The 25,313-nt window shown below is 37.2% G+C and overlaps 1 protein-coding gene across 4 annotated transcripts in view; it reads right to left on the bottom strand.

The window, feature by feature from the left end:
• LOC126251357 (trifunctional purine biosynthetic protein adenosine-3) overlaps positions 1–25,313 on the bottom strand; it is a 100,100-nt gene that overhangs the window by 69,048 nt on the left and 5,739 nt on the right. For all 4 annotated transcript variants that reach the window (XM_049951731.1, XM_049951730.1, XM_049951732.1 and 1 more), the window contains exons 3-9: positions 21,206–21,295; positions 18,419–18,666; positions 17,498–17,678; positions 11,681–11,894; positions 7,067–7,197; positions 6,821–6,944; positions 3,591–3,816 (exon numbers count right to left, since the gene is read on the bottom strand). In XM_049951731.1, coding sequence (XP_049807688.1) covers positions 3,591–3,816; positions 6,821–6,944; positions 7,067–7,197; positions 11,681–11,894; positions 17,498–17,678; positions 18,419–18,666; positions 21,206–21,295 — 1,214 coding nt within the window. The remainder of the gene's footprint in view (positions 1–3,590; positions 3,817–6,820; positions 6,945–7,066; positions 7,198–11,680; positions 11,895–17,497; positions 17,679–18,418; positions 18,667–21,205; positions 21,296–25,313) is intronic.

Here is a 25,313-nt window from a genome sequence, read left to right on the forward strand (position 1 = left end):
TTCCTACCAACAGAGTGTAAGGACACATCTGCAATAAATTGCTCATCCAGTCCCTCCAAATTGATTATTTAGTATCTCACTGAGTATGAAAGAGTATAGTTGTAGCAAAAGTCTGTGTCGCACACAGTAAAATTGCAATCAGGTGGGCATCCTTGATGACACCAGACAGAAGCCTCGAGAAACGTCTTTGTCCAATCTGTGAGCCTGGTCAAATCCAACATCATGAGCCAAAATGTCATGTATTCACCATAACTATTCCAAAATGTATCTAAAGAATAGAGCGACAGACTAGTCTGGTGCGTTAAAAAACAGCTTTGTGACAGTAAGCAAACTGCTTGTCCATAGCTGCACAATTCTACTTCAACCATCCAGGTGCACTTACAGCTTTGCAAATCAGATATGTTTACACAACACCCTTGAACAGCTTGTAAACAAATGTTGTAACTTTGTACTCTAACACAGTACATGCTACTTCTGCTGATATTGTCTTCTGGTGGTGATACAAGACTGACTATAATGAAGCTTGGTATAAGGGAAGAAAAAAATTCTAGGTCAAAACATAGTTCTGCAGCAACACATCGTGAGAAATAGTGCTTTAGTAATGCAAAGTGTTTCATTTCTATATTTATTTTTTACTTTTTTTTTACTGCATTCTGCACTACTTATCCTTTACATTTCATAGTCATTCAATATTTTTCTGATCGTCATTCAATATTTTTCTGAATCTAATACACACACACACACACACACACACACACACACACACACAAACAAAAAAGGAGTTGCAGTTTTAGGTGCTTGCATCACCTCCTTTTATGTAATGAACAAAAAAATATGTGATTATGTTTATCACAGATGATGGTTCATACATACGTGGGCCAGCACACTGTTGTACTTTCTCTGTGTACGAATGCACATATCCAAATTCCCCTTTCCATCACCTCTTTCCCACCCATCATTTTTTTACTCTATAGCTGTCAAATCAAACTGTCAAAGCTTCAAATTATAGATAATTAGTTCTACTTTCATTTACATCCTTTCACACAGCTTATACTTTTCTTATAAAATTCCACGAGGCAGAATGTTTGGCCAGTATTTTTTGCCTTCAGGCAGTGAAATTGCAAGTATTTGTCAACCACAATATTATTGCACCTGGGAGTGAGGGTGCTTTGGTCAGCTTATTGTAAGTTTTTATCATGATATTTCATGAGAACATGCTGAATCACTTGATAGTACATGCACAACTCTCCTGAAATAATTAACAATGTGATGTGTTTTTTTTTAGCCACCACTGTACTTGTTTACTGTAATGTCACCACATATTTCCAATAACAGCCATGAGAGGCCAAGTGCAATAATATTGTGGTCAGGTAATACTGATGACAGACACATATAAAACTAGAAAACACTGATTCAGCTTTCAGAACTGTTAGTGCTTTTCTCAAGGAGGAAAAGGAGTAGGTTGGTAAAGGTTGGAATGAAGGACAGGTCACTCACACCCAAGTCTGATAATGAGGGAAGACAAAGATAAAGGGGAAGGCATCAGAGAGAGTTGGAGATCAGAGTTCCATATTCATTATGCACCATACAACTGATTGTATAATGTAAATGGATATATAAAAAAATCTACTCACCAAGGAGCAGCTTATCTATCTATTTTTGATCTATCCATTTGTCTAGCCATTATCAATAATTGATTATTTTCATTGTTATACAACTGATTGTGTCACATAGCCGAGTGAGATTCTAGCCTTAGAAGCTTTCCATCCTTAGTTTTTGTTCTCCAGAATTTTGTTTTGACATAGAGACTGTAGGCTACATTCAACTGGTCATAATAGTAAATATAATATCTAGTGTGGCTTTAAAAATATTTCTGGTATGAGAATAACAATAGTAATTCGAATAATGAAAACTATAGATGTCTTCCACGCTTAAGCTCTCTGTAAGGAAACATAGTTAATAAAGATGAATAGAACCAAACTGCACACAAATATAATCACATAATGGGCCAGCAGATTACAAGAAAAGCAGACAAGAAATGTGAGAAATGACATATAAACAGTAAAGAGACACTGCTTGCATTTACGAGGCATGTTTTTCAAGTAAGTACCGTTTTGAAATTTAAAAAAGGTATGCTAATATATCTCAATAATTTCATTTTTACATGAAAGCCTGTACCTTAATCTACTCTTATACATAATTTCCGTCAATATTGAGGCACTTGTCATAACGTTGTACCAGTTTTTGAAACCCTCCTCGTAGAAGTCTGCCGACTTGTTAACCACTGTAGCATCACTGTTTTGACTTCGTCATCATCTTGAAGACGCTGATCACCCAGGTGTTTCATCAAGTGCAGGAACAGATGTTAGTCACTGGGCACAAGATCAGGGCTGTAAGGAGGATGATATAGAGTTTCCCCTCGAAAAGATGTGATGCGATCTTTGTATTGATTCGCCACATGCAGGCGGGCATTGTCTTGCAGCAAAATGATGCCCTTGCTCAACTTCCATGGACTGTTGCTTTGATTCTGGTGTGACGTAGGCCACCCACATTTCATCACCCATAACAATTTGGCTTAAGAAATCATCACCATTGTTGTGGTACCGCTCAAGGAAAGTCAATGCACTGTCTAAAAATTTGGTTTTGTGCACATCTGTCAACATTTTCGGTACCTAATGTGCGTACAATTTTCAGTAATTCAAGTGCTTGGTCACAATGTCATACAAAACACTATGAGAAACATTAGGAAAGTCATCCCGCAAGGAGGAATTTGTAAAGCGTCTGTTTTCTCTCACCTTATTTTCCACTTCCTGCACCAAACTTTCATTGACGACCGAAGGACGCCCACTTTGTTCTTCATCATGCACATTTGTGCGGCCATCTTTAAATGCTCTCACCCACTTTCTTACCATTCCATCACTCATAATGTTTTCTCCGTAAACTGCACAGCTCACACGATGAATATCGATCGCTTTTAGTCCTTTAGCACTAAGAACTCTTATAACAGCCCATACTTCACAGTAAGTGGGACTCATGATTATCGGTGGCATCTTAAACACTCAGTACACAATGTAAACAAGGAAGAAGCAGACTGTAATGGCATCAGTGCATAGATTAAGGTACAGGCTTTCACGTAAAAATAAAATTATTAAGATATCTTAGCACATCCTTTTTTTATTTCAAAATGGTACTTACTTAAAAAACACGATTCGTACAAGGACTCTTTTAATACAGGCTTGTTAAAGAAGGCAAAAATAAGCACATGAGCCAATCTGGAGAATTGACAGGTGAAAGCACTGTAAATAATGGATACAGATGTCTCAAACTACAGTCATGATATTTCTAAATTAAAGCTGATCTTATTTCTTCGCCAACTAATAAGAAACATCAAAAGATAGGAAGAAAATTTTAATTTTGCTGGATGAATAACGAAGTCTAGAAATGTTTTCTAGTCAAACCAAAATAGTATATAACTCTTATGTATTAAGAAATTAATTTATTCATAACATATTCATCCACCATGAGTGAAATGTTACACACATAAGCATTGTACAGATTTCTGAGACAAACTAAATTATGTGCTACATTACCTTGCTATTCCTTTGTGAGCTATGTCTGTGCGGTACTGTGCACCATCAAATTTTATAGTGCTAACACACATCTTCCTTGCCCTTGCTGCAGCAACAGTTAAGTCATGAGCTAGAGCAACTGATATTAGCACTCGACCCCCATTAGTGACAAGCTCGCCTGATGCATTTTGTGCTGTACCACTGTGAAACACGAGATTATTGGGTATTTGCGTTGCTTCCTCAATCCCTGAAACAGATTTCAAGGTTTACATTTAGTTATATTGTTCCCATCAATACCAAATTGACAGAAATGAAAAATTCTGTAAGAAGTAATAAGTGTATAAAACTCAATCACACCCAAAGCTACATGACTGGGATACAACATTACATTTCTGAAATGAATGGGAAAAATGCTGATCCAGTATGTGCAATGTCTCACACCTAAGGACAGTACATTTTTGTGTTGTTTTAAATGGACAATCTTTTCTCTTAAAGAGCCAGTAAAACTTAGATCTTCTTCACCTACTGTCAACAAACAGAACTGGCAAGGATGTTGAGAAGTCATAGGTTCAGGCCGTACAATACACCAATGATTAAGTATAAGACTAAAAAGATGATTTTGTACATAAAAGATCACTACACTGAATTAAAAATATTATATCTTTTGTTTAAGGATTATGTCTGGAAAATGGAATCAACTTGTGCGAAGAGTGGTGAGCAATATTGCACCCACAACTGAGGGCACCTATGGTTCGTTAAACATATGTATGGAGAAAAGGGTCCAAACATGTAATAAAACAATTCTGTCAAAATTTTCAATTATTATTTACTAGTTTTCAAGCATAAACAGGTGCAGATATACTTATACAGCTTTCAACGTGGCAGATCACCTGGCCACAGGGAACTGGTGCAAGAATATAAAGGCTATCTATGTATTGGCTGTTTTGAGAGAACAATAGCCAATAAATAGGAAATTGTTCATGATTCACAGGGAGACTACGATAATGTAAAAGAGGGTAACAGTGACCTGAAATCAATCCTCAATAATTAGGATTCCCAAACATTATAGAGGAGAGCCACAAACAACCACCTGGATAATGCAACAATTATGACACCACTCAACTATCATCTCATACAATCAAAAATAATCAGTTATTGATAATATAATGTAAATGGATAAATAAAATTAGATTTTTTTATCTATCATTTTACATTATATTATCTCATACAATCAGTTTCTGTCAGGAGCTGTACAGATTAAATCCCTACAATCTGGTGAGAATTTCCTAATCTTCAGCTGCTGTCACAGCAAATTAGCACAATGCATATGTTGTCAAGTCCATGCAACAAGTTTCTAAACTGCCTGAGAATAGAAGCATCTAAAAGGGGAAAAGGAAGTAAAATGAAATTTGTGTTGGGAGGGTATGTAATGTTATTTCAGTGATCATGGTATAGAGTCAAATTTTCAAAGAACTTTGATGTACTAGTTCACTTATCAGTATGGAATTGCAGCTCCTCTGGCCTGGATGCTTACAATAATTTGGTTCAAAAGGGTGTCATAAAGCCGATGTACCCTTCTGAGGTAAGATGGCCCACAACTGTTGTAATTAGTCCTTGAGGATACTGGCACTGCGAAGGAGTTGACATCCCATGCATGTTCTGTTAAGAACATATTTGGGCTGGCCATTGTAGTCTCACTGTCATGCAAACAGTTCATAGATGTGTAGATGCACGCGGTAAGTGTGGATGAGAATTGTTCAGCTGAAAAAAGGCACCACAATACTGCTGCACAAGAGGTAACACATGAGGACGCAGGATGCCTCTATGGTTGTACAATTAAGTGCTCCCTCAATCACTACCATCAGTTAACTGAAGTCGTACATGAGGGCTCCCCATACCTTGAGTCAGGAGTAACACTGCTGTTCCTCTCCAAAACATTGGAAGAATGCGATCTCTCCCCAAGTCACCACTGTAAAGAATCGTGTTTCATTGCTGAACTCAATACAATGCCATTCATCAATGGTCTATGCTTCCTGGTCACAGCACCACTTCAAATGCAGCCACTTCTGAAGTGGTATTAATGACAGCACACACACGGGATGTTAATTCCCTAGTCCGGCTATTGCTAGTCTTTGATCAATGGCACAGGATGACACACAATGTTACTTGTTCTTGGATGGCTGGTCCAGATACAAAGGTGTTACAATGTGCTCGGTCACAATCAGATGTGGTCGACTGGAACCTCGATGATGAGTACCCCCGTCCTCACATTCCCCTGTAGTCCAGCATCAGGCAGCTATCATGTCCGAATGCTCCACCAGTCTGGATAGTGCACAATTCAACCAGCTGGCCAAGTAGAGACCTACAATGAGGCCCCTTTCAAACCCTGTGAGGGGCCGATAATGCACTCTAAGAAGAGTTCACAGCATCTACATGTACTTCACAGTGATCACTAAACATCTGACTTGGTTCACACTCCCAATATACCCCCACGGGACCTTGTAATAATACTGAATACCTACAACACTAATGCGCTATGGTGGCCGTTATACCTGTCACAGAGAAATTTAACTATCAATCATTTACACACCCATCAATGGTGTGTACATGCACAAAGTTACACTGAATTTCGACCTTGTCTTCTGTGTGCTTCACTTGTTTTGTCAGGCAGTGTATAGTGACTGAAATGAGGCATGCTTCAACTTGTTTCCAAAAAGATGGGTTATGTCTGGCAGGAGCACAGTGTGCTAATATACAGTTGCTGTAAACTAAGAAGATCAGTAAAGATCATAATACCCCATTTACATTCATTGATTTAAACATTTTGAAAACTCTTGCAGTAAATACAATCAAATGATCTGAACATTACCAATCAATGGTGGAAAATTTTTAGATGGGAGGATCCTATGCAAATCTACTGCTTTATTATTGCTGATAGAACTGAGTGTTGTGCATTCCAAATAGAAAATTCCTGACATAACAATTAATTAGTTGTAAAACATATTAGATTGCAGTGATATGACAAGTCAAAGGTAGTAAAACACTATATCCATTACGTTCATTCATTGTTTTGGTAATATGCTGCAAACTGTTCATTTAGTTAAATAACATCCTTGGCTCTTGTTACATACAGACTGCAGTAACTTGTTTACCTAATATTATGAATGTGTAAATACATCACCATATGCAAAGAAAATTAGTATATTGCATCCTTACGTATAAGAATAATAAGTAGTGCATTGAATAATTACCAGTAATAACTTTGCCTTTGGTAGATGACTCAGGATATTTCTGACTTGCCATTACAACTCCAACTGCATAGAAATCTCTTTTCCATTTCAGATTCACATTTGCCAGCAAATTACTGCAGCATGCCTGTATGAAACACATTAAAAAAAATTAATATTCCTGTCATCATCCAATTCTTAACACTCCAAAAATAATAGTTTTCAGTGAAAAACGTTGCAGTAACTGCAGTTCATAATTATGGTACATACCCTCATGACCTGATACAGGTCTGAGTCAAGCAGAGGAAGAATCACTTGAGTTTCCGGATCACCAAATCGACAATTGAATTCCAGTACCTTAGGGCCATCGTTTGTAAGCATCAGTCCAGCATATAACACACCTGGAAAAAATCATATACCAGAGGAGAGGAGTTAAGTTGTGCAGAACCCTTACTTAAGTGAGATACTGACTGTGCATACAAGAAGTTTGATAACCAAATAAAAAAGAGTGACAGTGTCAAATTTTTCAGTCATAGTGTCCTTGTCACTGACCATATAAGAAAGTATTCACCTACTGATGTATTATTTTCTGGAGCACCACCCACGTAAAACTAAAAAAATAAAAATAAAATCTCTCAGAGTTGTATATGATAACTCAGTTACAATATTCAGAAAGAATTTACAGAGTGAAAAATGGGAAGAAGTTTACCAAGAACATACGAGGAATTTTAATTTTTTTCATAATAATACTCTTACAACATAACAAATCCAGTTTTCCTTTGCAACCCATCAATGAAATTTACAGTGGAAGCTGAGAAAAACTGGCAACTATCTGGAATCAGAAAATCTAGTGCTGAGAAGAGGGAGCTTTATTTTTTCAGGGAAGTCATTGTTCTGCATTTAGTTTTGAAATATGGGTCCACAGCTCATCCAAATTTCTCTGTAGAAGTTATTGTCCTACATAGGCTGTTTTTATTTTTGAAATAAACACTTTAGTTTATGATTTTGCAACATTAAATATTTTTTCTCTGTTGGGCATTTTCAAGATACCTCCATCACAGTGAAAAACTACAATCACATATCTTACTTTCCACACATTAATGTGGAGAAAGCTCCTTCTAATGATTTTTAAGGTTACCTATAATAAAGGTTGCTTTTGAATGTGGTGGTAATGAGCACAACTTCCACAAATGTCAATTCCATATGTAGAATAGTAAAAGTCAGCCCTTATGTGAGTCTTTTTCACTATGCCAGCATCAGCCGCACTAAATCTATTGGTTCACATTTAAAATTAAATTGCAAATGATGTGCTTAACATTTTAACGTAAATGTGAACCAACGGATTCAATGTAGCTAACACTGGCACAATGACAAAGGACATAAGGGTTGCATTTTATATTTTAAATACAGAATTGACATGTGTGTGAGTTGTGTCCATTACCACCATGTTCATAAGCAACCTTTATTAGAGGTACCATTAGATGGAGCTTCCTCCACACAAATGAGTTTAAAATAAGACATGAGTAAACTTTTTCACTGTGATGGAGATAGTTTGAGAATGCCCAAGGGGGTGAAATTAGCTAATAGAGCAAAATCATGAAATAAAGTATTTATTTCAAAAACAAAAACAGCCTATACAGGACAATGACTTCCGTGAAGAAATTTGCAGCTGCAGTTGATATATACAGAAGACCACTGAGAGCTTTATTTAATGCAAAGGAATAACTCTAGTCAAGACTTAAAAACACACCACAAGCAGTATTGCAAAATTCTTCAATGTGTCATCAAAAAGGCAAAAACCATGTACTATGCACAAAAAACTCAATATTCCATGAACTAGGCAAGAGCAATTTGGAGCATTATTAAGCATGAAGTGAATAAAGTCAGCAAGGCAAATATATTGAACTCCCAGATGACATTGGCATCAAGGCAGCTAATACAAATTTCTGCTTGTGTCTGTGTATGTGCGGATGGATATGTGTGTGTGTGTGTGAGTGTATACCTGTCCTTTTTTCCTTTTTTCCCCCTAAGGTAAGTCTGTCCGCTGGGATTGGAATGACTCCTTACCCTCTCCCTAGGGTTGCCATAATCTCGGAATCCAAAACCAGGACAAACCTTACGGTCACCGTAGCCGATCGAAGGAGATAAGAGGAATAAGGAGTCCTCATGCCCATAAGCTAAGGGAAATGTGCATTTAATTAATGATCCAGAGTTTAGGAAGGACTGCTTCATTAAGAAAGCATTTATTACAAAAAATAAGAATATGCATTACATTATTCAGTACACGAAGTTCTATTGTTATCATTTGAGCTTTTCTTATACCAATCGTATTTCTCAGAACCTTGATTAGAGCCTGACTGCCCATTGTTTCCATATCTCGAAAGCTGTTCTGTTCTGTTTGGATTTTATATAATGTGAAGGCAAAGAGATAACATATTGATGCTTCTTTGACAGCAATTTTTGAAATTACCGGAAGTTGACTTCAAATCCAGCAAATATCGCGGACATTTGCCTTTTCGGCCCGGACGTTTTCATTTACCCTAAAATCGCGGACTGTCTGTGAAATCCGTGGCGTATGGCAACCCTACCTCTCCCTTAAAACCCACATCCTTTCGTCTTTCCCTCTCCTTCCCTCTTTCCTGATGAGGCAACAGTTTGTTGCGAAAGCTTGAATTTTGTGTGTATGTTTGTGTTTGTTTGTGTGTCTATCGACCTGCCAGCGCTTTCGTTCGGTAAGTCACATCGTCTTTGTTTTTAGATATATAAGTAACTTTTTGGCTACAATGGTATCTCAGCCAACATACTAATCTCTTTTGCTGACTTTATAGTGTCACTCATACATTATCTTCATGATCAGGTGATAAGTAATGGAGTATTTCCTGAGGGAGGAAGCATGCAGTGGCAACACCTATATACAAAAGTTGAGATACGCAACTGATGTCTAATTGTAGACCAATCTCCTTCCTTCCCATGTTCTCAAAAATATTTGAGAAAACAGCTTACAACAGAATACCCAACCAACTTTCTGAGAATAACCATTTAACAGTCTCTCAGTTTGACTTCCGTAAAGGCTTCTCTACTAAGAATGCAATCTTCCATTTCACAAACTCAGTTCCGGCAGAACTAAACAACGAAAATTGCCCTGCTGGTGTTTTATGTGATCCTGCCAAGACGTATGACTGTAGATACCATAAAATTCTGCTACGGAAACTGGCATGGTATGGCAATTAAGGCCTTCCCCTCACTTTAATGAAGTCATATGTTAACAACAGAAAACAGTGTCATATTAATAATGATACAACATGTAAATTCTGCATAACTCTAATATTTGTCCTTAGACTTTGTTTTGCCTAGTACAGAGGTAGTTGGATGTGGACTTGACTAGTGTGTTGCATCCATAAGTAGTTTTACACTAGCAATTTGAGGTTATGTTGTCTGTTGTTGCCTGAGTGAATAGAATGTACAGAACAGTATTTTTTTTCTCCAGCATAATGGTAACACAGCCATAATTACGGTGATATTTGTGATTTGTTTGTGGAACATTTCCCAAACATCCAACCTCCATCTTGATGAGGTATCTGCAAATTAAATTTAAGATTTGAAGAGACTGGCTTGATAGCAGATCATCTTTATTCAGGTGGGCCAAAGCCTGTTGTTACAGAAGAGAGTCTTAATGTTGATGTGCAATGTTCTGTGCAATCACCAACTAAATCTCAATGAAAAATGTTCTAGGAGAATGAACTAGCAAGAACAAGCCTACATAAGATCCAAAAGAAGCGAAATTGAGATCACAGAGACATGCTTTACTTCAAGGCCTCAATGAAGATGATCCAGGCAGGCATCTGGAATTCTTTGAGACGCACACAGTTCAATAAGCAGCTGATCCCAAGTTTTACAAAAGCATTCTTTGAAGCGATGTAGCAACTTTTATGGTGAATGGCAGAGTCTCTAATGAGATTATACGAATCCCTATGTGGCGATGAAGACAGAGTTAAATGTTCCTGGTATGATGGGCTTATCGGACCTTATTTTTGCTAAGGATAATATCAGTTCTGTAAATTATCTTGATATGCTTCAAGAAGTGTTGTTAGAAACAGAAAATAGCCCACACCACTTTTTTTTTTTTTTTTTTTTAACATCTGCAGCTGCCTAAGGAAAAGATTATATGGCAACAAGATGGAGCACTCCTGCACTAAGGAGTTATTGAGACTTCCTGAATGAAAACTTTGATGAATGGATTGGCAGATGGGGTTAATGAATGGCCTCCAAGGTCCAAGGTATCACACACATAGATTTTTCAGTGTAGGAAATGCAAAAAAAATTAGGTCTATTCCGTCAAGATTTGTAATCTTGAGTATCTGAAGGAACAAATCCAATCAGAACTGGATAACCTACAGTCACGAAAGACTTGTGACAATATTTGTAAATCAGTGTTGAAAAGATGCAATGTTTGCTAAGAATAGTGTGACAACCACTTTAAGCATCTTTTGCACGTTCACTGAACTCTTCATATATTTCTGTGATGATGATAAATTTGTATTTTCATTTCTTTAGAACTATTGCACCAAATGCACTCTTGGCAACTAACTTATGGTCTACTTGAATACATTAGCACCTGTCATAACTTCTTGTTAGCATACTTTAGAAAAGTACCCAGCAGTGGTTGCCTCTGTCTGTTAACATATAACTTGTCTCTCCACATCCCTGAAGATTCTCCTTGGTGATATATGAATGAATGAATGCCATTGCTAATCTCAAATCTTATTGCATTGTTACTCTGTCACAATTTAATATCTTAATTAGAGTAATTACTGAGGCAACTCTTTTTTCAAGTGTCATCAGGATGAATATCTATGCGTACTGACCACTTAAGTCTGAACATACCTACAAAAGGTGTATTCTCCTTTCGCAGCGCGTCAACTGCTCTCTGCAATACTTTCTCTTCAACCATCTGCAGCTCCTTTGCTGATATTAGAGGACATGGACAATATGCACCCATTCCACCTGTGTTAGGACCTTCATCATTATTTTTTAATCTTTTGTGATCTTGGGAAGGTAACATGGCTCGTACTGTGTTACCATCTGAAAATGCTAATACCTGTTAAGTGGGAAGAAAGAAATATTTGAAAATTTTTTTCGCCTGCAAAGTGTGTCTACATACAAAAATAATAACTTTAATGTCTTAAAATGTTCAAAGTCAATGGTGCTCTTGAAACAATATATATGACTAATAAAGATATATCCAGTACTTTCAAGATTTTTTGTTCTATAGCTTTGTAATATCAAATATGTTTAAAATGTAGCAATTAAATATGATGTCATTCTTCAAATATTTAAAATGTCATATGTAGCAGAAAAATGAAAGTAATGTAAGCTTATAAACTATTGATGATAGATGTACTAATTATGGTACATTCAGCAGATCTTACTGGAGCTATATTCTGCTTAGATAATGTTTGACTCTTCTTCATGTAGCATTCATGTTCATTTTTAAGTGTAATTACTTGATGTACATGGCCGTGAAGAAGTGTTTAAGGAATGTGGTCTTATATTCATCTTGTTTATATTTCTGAGAAAAGGAAATGAGTTAAAGATGTAGGGTTATCTACTTTGTATGGTATTTTTACAACTCACTTTTGCTGAAAGAATATCATATTTACTACAGTGGCATTGATCAGAAGATATCTTAAGAGAATGGAGTGGAAGTTCCCAAAATAAGCTGATACATTTGTCTTTAAATCAACATAATGAGATATACCTGTAACAGTAACACATACTGAAATGAGTTTCTTGATTAGCATACCTGTGTGTTGCCTCCAGTTTAGCTTGCAATCCAGCTAGACTCCAAGGTCTTTTTCAGATAGTGCTTTATTTATTGAAGGAGTGTTAATGCCTATTTCTGGCACCAGCAAGTAATTTTTGTAAAAGTCATCATATTTACGCCAGTGACTGTAACACATTCTTTATTTCATGATTGCAATTTTGGCCTTAGGCCATTATCAAGTGAAGATGTTATGGCTAAAAGGGCATGTCAACCTAAAATGAACTGACACATTTATATGTCGTTGTCATTACTATTAAATACACAGGCGACGCCGTTACATGGTGCAAGCATCATAGCCTAATAGCCATAACATCTTCACTTGATAATGGCCTAAGGCCAAAATTGCAATCGTGAAATAAGATGATGATGATGATTATTAGTGTTTTAGGGCGCACAACAGCGAGGTTATCAGCGCCCGTTCCCAAAAGTTCAATTCAGAGCCGAATTGTGAGAGAATTGACAATCGTGAAATAAAGAAAGTGTTACAGTCACTGGCATAAATATAATTAAGTTCTACATGACTGTGAATCCCAGGTATAAAAAGTTAAGTAATTTTTGTTTTTTATTTTTCTAAATTGCGTAATATGACTCTTTGTGAGAGTAAAATTTTAACTGTTTGCTGTGCTGTTCCACTACAATTTGGACTGATTGTGGGGCTGTTGGCCCTTGATTAGTATGCTGTGTCATTGATAAATGTTTAACAGGTCTTTAAAGCTATTGGAAAATCAGTAATATAGGTTCAGAACAGGAGTGGGCCCAGTACTGAACTATATTTGGCATTTTATATACTCCGATTCTGATTTTCAGTTTACTAGTGCATTGCAGCTTGCCTCTTAAGAATGTTCAGTTTCCTTTCATGCAAGTAGGATGGCCAGAGCAGGAACAGTTTACCATACAATATTTTGTGGATTGCACAATAAAGTAACTTGGAAAGGTTAGAAAACACACCAACACAATAATTTTTCTTGTTTAACTCTGCCAGGACTTTGAGAGATCATGTCATTTCTGTTGGAGTTTTGTTTTACAGTATTCACTGTTGATAATATAATGTAAATGTATAGATAAAAATGTCTATTCACCAAGCGGCGGCAGGGGAACACATACACAGAAAAGGATTTAACTTTTACAAGCCACTGGCTCCTTTTTCTCGCAGAAGCATTGAAGGGGAAGGAAGGGGGGGGGGGGGGAGGAAAAGCACTGGAGAGGTTTAGGGAAAGGGGTACCGTTCAAAAACATTACATAGAACCCTGAGTCAGAGGTATTCACTGTTGGTGTTGTAATTGTCTGCTGGAGGAGGTCCAGTGCACCCATATTTTGCTGTTTATTAGCAAGCACAAAGTATGTTTAGATAAATTTGGTGACTAATGATTGCAATGTGCATTCATTTTTCACACACTCATTACCTGTGATCTCAATTTCAATCACTTCACTGATTTTATTTATTTATTTATATGTTTTTTGTTTAATAATGTGCAGACTGTAAAGGTTTTTTTTGTGTGTGTGGGGGGGGGGGCGGTGGGGGGGGGGGGAAGTTCCTACTTTTGTGCATAGTACATGTGTGTTGATGTGTTTGATAAAGGAGTACATGATAATACAATTTTTACAATTATGGAGTATCAACACTCGGCTACAGACTCCAATGAATTGGCTACACGGGATCCTTTACTATAGTGCTACAGACAGAAACATATAAAAGTAAAACACTACTTAGTTTTTGTAACTAACAGTTCATTTCTCGGGAAGATGAAAGCGATATAATGGAAAAGTTAAAAAGGAAGAGAAGGTTACTCAACAACCATGTTAAGAGAGACCACCTGCAGTGAGGATCGAAGTAGACAAGAGAAGAATCTACATCTATAAAACACCTGTGATGTGGATGGCATTGGGTTTCTTTTTCCAACTGTTTTTGCAAATGGAGTGCAGAAAGAATTACTGCTTGAATGCCTGCGTGCACACTGCAATTAGTCTGATCTTGCCTCTATGATCCCAGCAAGAGCAACACATAAGAGACTGAAGTATATTCCTAGATTCTTAATACTTGTCCTAGAATCTTTGGAGGTAATCTTCCACAGTTTAATTGGCACATCTGTTCCAATATATCTAACAGTTCAGGTTTTTCAGCATTTGCTTGATTCTGTCCTCTAACTGAAACAAGCCTGAGATCACTCATGCTGCCCTTCTTTGTATACATTCAATATCCCCTTTTAGTCCTATTTTTTTATTGTTCCCACACATTACAAAAATATTCTAAGAAGGGACCACATGTACGTATATTGTATGCAGTCCCCCTGACTGCATTTTCCCAATATCCCACCAATGAACTGACATTGCCACCTGCTTTACTATGATTGATCCCATGCGATTACTCCATTTGATATCCATACAAACTGTTACATCCAAGTATTTGTATGAGTTGACTGGTTCTACCTGAGAATCATTGCTATTACAATCATAGGATCCTACTTTCCTGTGTTTTGTGAAATATAGTGTTTTATAGCTATGGGCATTTAAAGCAAATTCCCAATATTCACACCACTTTGATATCAAATCAAGATCTGACTGGATATCTGTGCAGTTCTCTTTGGGTAGCACTTCATTATACACAACTGCAAATCTGCAAAACATGTGAGGTTACAATAAACATTGTCAGTCAGATCATTACTATACAACATGAAGTGTTACATTAAGCTTTCCAGGCACATGCCTAAAGTTACTTCTACTTCAGTTGATACTCCATCCAAGGTAAGCCCAATGGTCAGTGGATTGTCCAACCATGATGATCAAATGTTAAGAATAAAATTTGCTGGTGAGTTTGGTTAAGATCTTAGAAGAAAAGAAATGCACCACAGACTCATAAACAATGACTCCATCACAGTGTTTAAGGCTAAGGAGAAATTTGTAAGACAGACATTGTTAATGTAAAATTTAACTCTTTCCTTAAACATATTCCTGGAACACAGAGAGACTTGTCACTCCTTAAAATAAATAAGGGCACATATCAACAAACGCAAGGATAAGGGGTAGATAACTCGTGGAATTAAAGTTATCTTATGCTAGGAAGAAAGAGCACAATGTAATTCAGATAATAAGCAGTAGTCCAGATTTGAATTCCATCAACTCCACTGTCATTAGTATTATACAATCCTCCATTCTGACATTTAAAAAAAAATGAAACTCATGTACTATGCTTAAAAAATAAAATACTCCGAGAACAAGGCACAAACTATTTGAAACATTATTAAATAACAAACAAAACTTGTAATGCAAATGAAATCGAGACTCCAGAAATCAGCTCTGCCAGAAATGGTGACATGTGGAAAACACTGGCCACCAAATTCAATGATTACCTCCTCACTGTGGCTGCAAACACTGATTCACTAATAAACAACCAAGTACACATGTGTTAGATGTGCTTGGGCTGGCACTCTGTGCATCAACCACATACAACCCAATGGAGATTACAGAATTCATTATGTCACTAAAAAGTGGTAATTCCACTGGCTAAGGTGGAGTTTCTAGCAGAATATTGAAATCTTGTACTGACATATTAGGATTACCATTAAGGTATTTTTGTAATCAATCAATGACGTGAAGCATATTTCCTGATGCTTGAATGAACTACATTAACACTCCTCCACAAAACTGGAGATAAGCAAACCACATCTAATTACAGATCCATAACACTCCTTCCTGTCTTTCTAAAAGTACTTCAGGAGGTAGCCTATGAGAGAATAATAACTCATTTAACTGAGAAGAACTTATTAACAGTCTCTTAGTTTGGCTTTCCTAAAGGATCCTCCATGCAGAAAGCAAAATGAGATCTCAGAAATGAAGTCATGGCAGAGCTAAACAAGAAAAAAAATTCTGATGGTATATTCTATGACCTGTCCAGAGCCTTCGATTGTGTGGATCACAAAATTCTACTTAGCAAACTAAAGTGTTAGGACATTAATGACATCCCTCTTGTATGGATGAAATCTCACCTCCATGATAAACTATCTCATTAACTGACTGTATCTCTGGCATCAAAAGAAACTCGGAATGGAGACACATAACATGCAATGAACTGGACACACTCTGGTTTCTAACCCACATAAATGACTGTATGGCTTTAAAGAGCATTTCAAAAACTGTAACGTTTGTTGATGACATAAGGATACTAATCAAGTCTTCAAACTCAATCCTAGCAGTCACATCTCAGATGAGAAATGAACAGGCCTTCCAATGGTTCACAGCTAACAGTGTAAGTTTTAGTCTCACAAAGGTTCATATTATGCAATTTCAAAGATGTAAGAATGACGTTTTAGGACCAGGAGTAGACATTTATGATCATATGATGGATGAAGCACAGAGAGTAAATTTCCTTGAGGTTCAGCTTGATAAGTTCAAATGGAGTCAACACGTGCGTAAACTAATCAAGAAGCTCAATTCATCATATTATTACTTTACATCCAATTGTTTTGATCTAAAGACACGAGTGCTGGTTTATTTTGCGTATTTTCACTCCGCCTTTTCTTGTGGAGTTATCTTCTGTGTCATGTACCTAAACAATAGTGTAAAATGGATAATCTTACATCTTGCAGCGGATGTCTTTTTCATCATCTTAGAATTCTTACACATTCTTTCCAACTGATTTACTCCTTTCAAAATTTGCAGCACAAGTACACACAATTTCACTAATAAATTAACATGTTTGGCCATCACCCTCTATTCGTTACATGAAATGAAACTTGACAACTGAGCAAAAGCAGTGGAAGGGAGGCAGGACGTCTGACAACAACTATGACTTAACAACAGCTACAAAAGCAACATATAGCAATTTACCATAGTGGTTTATCAAATGAGTGCGATTAAGCGTTGTCAACAAAAATACATACTGAAACTTCCTCTCCAATAAGCAGTTCTTCTACAACAATTTTGTTTCCAGCATCACCAAAGCAACGATCATTAAGCATATTGTCAACAGTTTGACAGGCATGTTCCTGTGACTTTGCCACAACAACTCCTTTCCCTGCAGCAAGTCCACTAGCCTTCACCACAAGAGCAGGGAAAGTTGCACTGAGAACAAGCAACAGAAATAGCACATAAAGATTATACACATAAGTCATTTGCTGAATTTGTATGGCATATTATTAGTGCTAAAAATTGAGTTAAGGGATTTATTGAAGATAACAGAGAGAAACTTCAAGAAGCATTAAAACAAAATCAACTACTTTAAGACAGATTAATTTAAAATAGTAGTCTAAGAAGAGAGTTTTAATGTCATACTGAAAGGTTCATATGGATGTGAATAATATGTGATAAGTGATTTTGAAATTAAATTCTGTTGATGAATGCATACACATGCCATGCAAAGGTTGCTATGACAAACAATACACACCATTTGCTGCTAGATGAGAGCTTTATATGAGTAGAAAAAAAAGTGTTTGCAAAGATGAAAATTTTTAGAAGTCATTAAAATCTTTTATGCATTTACAATGACTACAGACAATGTAAAATCTATGAGATTTACAAGATCACTCACACAAATGATATGGCAAACTCATCACTAGTTCCATTCTGATTCACAATATTCCCTAATAGCAGTCGTGTGTGTGCGGTGTGCATTTCTCTTTTCCGAAGAAGACTTTGGCCAAAAGCTTATAAGTAACAGTCTTTTCATAGTGCCTATCTACAACTCAATGGTCATCTTTACGGTGAGCAGCAATCTAACCATTTCATAATATTATTGATATTCCAACCTGGACTTTCCATTGTTTGAAACATTAGTATAACACTTTCTGTAACTATGGAAATACCTCTTTATGAATTTTTTTGCTTCTTGGGCATCAGAGAAGGCACCCCACTGAGCTGTTGGTATTTCATGTCGCTTCATGAATTCTTTTGCCCAACTTTTATCAGACTCAATCCGAGATGCTTCCCGAGATGGTCCAAAGCAAGGGATACCAGCTGACAGCAGCTCGTTTGCAATGCCTCCAGCCAATGGATCCTCTGGGCCCACCACAACAAGCCCAACATTGTTCTGCTGGCACCATTTGGAAACCACCTGCAACAGTGAATAAAATAATCAGGGTAAGCGGATAAAGAAGTTACCTAATGAACATTCACATTTGTAAAAAACTGTTCCAAAGAAATACTATAGATACTACAGAACATGTTCTTAGTTTTTCATTTCCTTTGCAAATCCAGCTTTCTCATTTCCTGATTCTTTCTGTCAGTAATTCCATAAAAATAGTTAAATCGCTGACAAACAGAATTCTTCCTGGTTACGAAAGTGTATCAAGCAAAGTATGTAAAGCCTGTCCAGATTTTCATCTATCTTTATTAGTCAATACCATTGTGTGGGCAGAGGGCGGCAAGGGGTGGGGAGCATATACTCTGTAAAGGTGGGAGGGGGGGGGGGGGTAGCCCATCACACAAATTCTGAAAAACCTGAATTGGTAGATATCTAAAAACAAAGATGATGTGACTTACCGAACGAAAATGCTGGCAGGTCGATAGACACACAAACAAACACAAACATACACACGAAATTCAAGCTTTCGCAACAAACTGTTGCTTCATCAGGAAAGAGGGAAGGAGAGGGAAAGACGAAAGGATGTGGGTTTTAAGGGAGAGGGTAAGGAGTCATTCCAATCCCGGGAGCGGAAAGATTGAGATGCCCAAACTCTTTGCCTTTACAAATGTCTGCTTGTGTCTGTGTATGTGCGGATGGACATGTGTGTGTGTGCGCGAGTGTATACCTGTCCCTTTTTCCCCCAAGGTAAGTCTTTCCGCTCCCAGGATTGGAATGACTCCTTACCCTCTCTCTTAAAACCCACATCCTTTCATCTTTCCCTCTCCTTCCCTCTTTCCTGATGAAGCAACAGTTTGTTGCGAAAGCTTGAATTTCGTGTGTATGTTTGTGTTTGTTTGTGTGTCTATCGACCTGCCAGCATTTTCGTTCGGTAAGTCACATCATCTTTGTTTTTAGATATATTTTTCCCACGTGGAATGTTTCCCTCTATTATATTTGAATTGGTAGAAACTTAGAGATAAATGCCTACTGTTCCACAAAAGCCTACTTAAAAAGTTTCAGCAAACACTATTAAGAAAGGGACTCCCCTATGTATAGCTCCCATGCAGAATGCACAGACAAGATTATTACAGTGTGCATAGAGGTTAGCAAGGAATCATTGTTCCACCATGCTCTATACCTGTATGGACTGGGAAGAAGCCCTGATAAGTGATACTGAGGGAAGTATGATATGCTATGTACTTCACAGTTGTCTCCAGAGCATAGATATAGATGTACATGTCAACTCATTTACTACTTTGCATTATTTGTTACTTATAACTAAAGCCTGTTTTAATTTATCTCTTATGTACACGGCAAAAACAAATGGCTTTAAAATATTTTCAACATTATCTGAGTATTCAGGATTTGAGTGAAGTTCTGTATTCTGCTAAAACTTTCTTCTTTAGAAATGAATTGGGAAGCCCTGCAAGTTCAAGAAAGTGTACCTTGTTAGCTTTTGGTTTTACCAATTACCTTGAATCCCTAAATCTGAGAAAATTCTTACTATATGTGATAGTCAAATGAAAACGAGACAGATAGGAAAAAGAAAGTAAACTGTTCATCATTTCAAAAGTAATCGATGTAACTGTAAATATATTTATGCCACTGTGATACAAAACAGTCAATGTCTTCATAGAAAAATGTTTATGGTTGCCTAAGGAACTGTACCCAAACATGCACATCCTCATCCGAAGCAAATCATTGCCCACAAACATCATTATTCAAGGTGCCAAAAATATGGACACTACATAAGGAAAATCAGGACTGTACAGTGGGTGTGTCAGGGCTCCCCAGTGAAATTTCTGCTATGTATTCAAAACAACCTCTGCAACATGTGAGCCCACCGAAATGGCTCCATAGGCAACCACCAACATTTTCCCATGATGCTGTTGATCATCTCATCTCAGAGGGGGATAAATGTATTAACAGTTAAAGTGGTGACTTTTGAAATAATAAAAGTTTACTTACTTTCCACATGTCTTGCTTTCATTCAACTGCTCATTATATTTCTGAGGCAAATAATGTTTGAAATAACATCATATGTATCACATATAAGAATACAAAATAACATGCTAGCTTTTGTAAATATTACTTCCTTCCCTGGGGAGGAGATGGGGTATAGGGTTGGTGTAGGTTAAAGGTAAGGGAAGGTCGCTCACAACCCCAGGACGAGAGATCCACCTGGATGAAAGACCTATTTTCACGAGTGTAATCAGGATATCACACTGCTTTAATTGCATGAGAGATCTCTAAGTTTACATGGAGGATGATGGATTTGAACAAAGCAATGCTGTGTGACAACTATACATCAGCAAGCAGTGATGCTCATAAAATTGTCATTTACTCATAATTAATAATCCTTTTCCAAGACGTGGATGTTACTGCACCTTAAAGAATAGTAATTATTGTATTGTAGCATTGGCAAAGTAATAGGAGATCACTGAAAGCTGACACATATGTCTTTCCAACACACAGCAATTAGTTAAAAATCTACTACAACACAAATAATATAAATAAATAAACTCACCTTGTAGTCTTTTATGTTGATATCAACTACTTTAACTTTGGTTACTTGTTGTATGCCAACATTTCCGGGAACTACATATATCTCCTTCACCTGCAAAAATAGTAGGTGTAATGATGAGTGAAAATTTCCATTTGATTATGTTTCCACCTTATTTCCTGTTATGGCAGAAAAAAAAAACATCTAAACAGTTTGTGCTCAGAGCTCATACTTTATTTATTTGGCCTGTAATATGGCTTTACAAATGTGTTTCAGTAGTACTCCAAGGTCTGGCAGCACGGATGCAGATTAAATGGTGGGACATACAACATTACTTGTACTTCAATCCAGCACCATTCCTTGTTCTGCATGCCCTTATTATAAAATAATGTGAGCAGCATTATTTGTTAAATATTTCCTCTTTGTTAATAAAAAGAACATGGGCATTAAAAAATTAAGAGTATGTACAGCAATACAACTAATTTTTGGCTTCTAATATAATATACATAATTTTTATCACTTCATAACTAACAACCTGCCTCTGTAGCCAAGGCTGCTAATGTGCAATAGTGTGGCGACACTCAACTCGGGGGTCAGTAGGTTTGAATCGTGGTGGATAAAATTTTCCTGCCAGTGTTCGCTCAGCAAGGGGAGGAAAGGCGGTGATGTAAGGCTCCTGATCCTCAGGCTTTGCAACAATATCCTGGATTCAACTTGAGACCTCTCCGCAATGTCTCATAATGTGAGGGCTAATATATCTCAGCCAAGCACCTACTTGCACCAGCCACCTGCATGAACAGATCCATCAGGTGGGTCCTGGACTGAGCAGGGGCAGCCTGTTGGCCACTAAGCAGAGTTCGGGTCACACCGGCAGCCAGCAGGAGCCATCAGATAAGCCGCTAGAGGTCACAACATACACAGATTAGTTTATTGCACACGGACACATTACTGAAAACAGTGTACATGGTACTCTGCTGTGGGCAGCCTATTTATGGCCATGCACAGACCACAGAAGTCAGTCTTTGCTAGAGTAAGCCAAGGGACCAGGTGCCAAGAGCAACCAGTCTTCCACAATCAGGAGCTTACTTCAGTGTATCTGAGAAGACCCATCACAGTCCACTGCTGCTGTGTTGCCAAGTCATCTTCCCACAAAAACCACTACGCTCCGAATCATTAACAACTGCCGCATGGCCTTCGGTGTCATCTCAACAGTCTGGATCTGTAAATTATTCTGGTTGTTGACTTTTTCTGCACCAGACTATACAATCCCTCACCTACTGTGGACAATGACTATCAGTGAGTGACTAACTCCAGAAAACACAACTTGTTTATTTTCTTAATTATATTGACAGGCTAATTCAAACCGGTTTAAGTACTTTTCAATACCGGCCTTCCGCCAGACTGGTCAGAAGATGTATTAACTGTTGTTCTATTTGAAATGGTCTTCTTCAAGAGTTTTTAGTTATCTGGGTATTTAGCCAGAAATTAACTGCTACAATTGTAATTCGGCCATCAGCCAATTACTGTTTCTTATTTTGGCCTCCAACCATGGTCACCATTACTAAAAAGGGATTTGTGTTTACTGGCAGGAAATAAACTTTGTTTCTTTACATCCTGAGAATGTTCTTGTCCACGGACCATCGGTATAGCAAGAGCATATGAGAATGTTCATAATGATCTGTCTGTCGGATGACAACATTAAGCCGGTGGCCCCTTCAGTGCTATTTGCAAGGTGTAGGCTATGTGCCAGCACCAGGTTTCATGCTCTCCCTTCTTTTCATACATAACAACACAAACCAAACACTACACTGTCCAAACCACTCATCACAGTCCGACACGCCAGTTACACTCTTAACACTTCATACTGTATCAGGTTGAAGGAAGGCAATGGCAAACCATTGCCACTAGGACCTTGCCATGAGAAGTGGTGCAGGGTTGCTGCATCTGCTCTCCTATGCTCATATCCTGAGTATGGGAATTCACATTGCAATCATCAGCAGGTGAGAATTAATTATACTCAACACTGACATCATCCATATGGGTGAAGAAAAATTAAATAGATCTGATGGTTGGTACAAATGACAAGTACATGTTCCACATACTACTGTGAGCAAGAAAGTGCATTTTTCACTTGGTGGAAATATTAATGCACATTAGTGACAGCTGTACTATGTCATGATGCAAATTACTAACTCATGTCACTGAAAAATGTAACTATTGCAGTAAACATTTTTTCTTTATTATTATAATGTACTCAATATCATTTTGTGCATTTTGTGAAAACTGTATTTGATTTTTAAGTTTTCCTGCCAATTTTGGATCACTCAGCACATCACATTTGTGTTTCAACAGATAACATAAAGTACAATCACACCTACAGGTTTTTCCGAAGTAGCAGCTTTCTTATTAATTTACATGATTAAGTTTAAGTGGTTAAGTGTAAATAGCATTAAACAGCATAATGATCCTTGTTTTGTAAATAAAACTGCCTTTTCCTGCTGCTAGTATAATGATATTTCATTAGTCAAAGCTATGTAGTCATGAAACAAGTCAGCACACAGTTGATGGAGTAACAATTATAAAATTTATAAACAAACAATTAAAGAATTACAAAAACACAAAAACATTGATGAAATGAATAAATAACAAAATTGAATAAATGGTTATATAACACATTACACCGAAAAGTTCTCAACTACAGTAAGAAACTCCTCTGCAGAATAGAAGGAGTGTGCTGTAAGGAATCCTTTCAACTTGGATTTGAATACTTAGGATTTATTACCCAATTTTTTCAGTTTGGCTGAGAACTTATTTATTAAAACCCTGCCACACTCTCTTCTCGACAACCATCCACTTCATGTCCTTTGATTCATATAACTGCAGTCTGATTTCTGTACAAAATGAAGAAAACCTTCCAGTCAATATATTTTGTCCCTAGTAACTTCACAATTTCAATGCATGTATTCCAGTCAACATTTTCAAAAGCTTTTTCTAAATCTACAAATTCTGTAATAAAACATTTGCCTTTTTTGAAACATATCTTGCAAGTTGTAGACTGAATAATATACTGTTTTGTGTTTCTACATTTTTGAGAACCCAAACTAATCTTCCCCCAGGTAAGCTTCTACAAATCTTTCCATTCTTCTTTATAAACTCTGTGTTACAATTTTGCTATGATGACTTATTAAATTAATAGTTCACTAATGTACATGTCAGCACCTGCCTTCACTGGTATTCAGATTGTGATATGCTTCTTGAAGTCTGAGAGTATTTTGTCTGTCTCATATAGCTCGCGTACTGAAGGGAACAGTTTTGTCATGGTCAATTTTCCTGAGTATCTTAATAATTCTGAGAAAATGTTGTCTACTTCAGATGCCTCATTTCAGTGCAGGTCTTTAAGTGCCCTGTCAAATTCTTATCACAGTATGGCAACCCTGGCCTCATATTTCTCCATTTCAGATTTCATGGAAATTATTCACATTTATGTACAATAAGCTCATACTCTCAGGAATACATGTGGTGGGTTGGTGCTACTTACAACTCCACTGTCACTTTGTATCATGGGGTTGCAAGTTGGCACATTTTATGGTGACAACCTTCTGAGCTATGTCTGAAAGCATGTGTATGAGAACTGTTCGCAAAGCTGAGAAGGTACGTGCATTATTTGATCTTAGCTACAAAGTTGGGTAACAGATAAATGGACATCTGTTAAGAGATGATACTGCAGACCATTCTGAAAGAGAAATATCTGTTACCAATTTCTACAACACAGTTACTCAAATTATTACTCAAATTACCATGTATACAAAAAGTGCAGATTTTAGAAACTTAATAGACTGTCACTTTTCAAGTGTTGTTGTCAGTTTATTTTTGGACTTATCTTAACAAGTGACTTTGGATAACAACATCAGCAAATTGTGTAATCTCGCCTACTTTCAAAGCTGACCTACAAGTTTGTGTAGGGGAGAATCATAGTGGTGTCAAGTGGCATCTTGTAATATAGTGTGCTCTGTTACTCCTTGTTGCTGCTGCAATAGCTGAGGGGATGTTACCTACAGATCAGATCAGATCAGGTGCCATCTCATCTTGTGCCACACATCTCAATGCAGGCCAAGTCTGGCACTCATGTAGA

This window comes from Schistocerca nitens, chromosome 4 (assembly GCF_023898315.1).
Source record: "Schistocerca nitens isolate TAMUIC-IGC-003100 chromosome 4, iqSchNite1.1, whole genome shotgun sequence".
In the NCBI taxonomy this organism is placed as follows: domain Eukaryota; kingdom Metazoa; phylum Arthropoda; class Insecta; order Orthoptera; family Acrididae; genus Schistocerca; species Schistocerca nitens.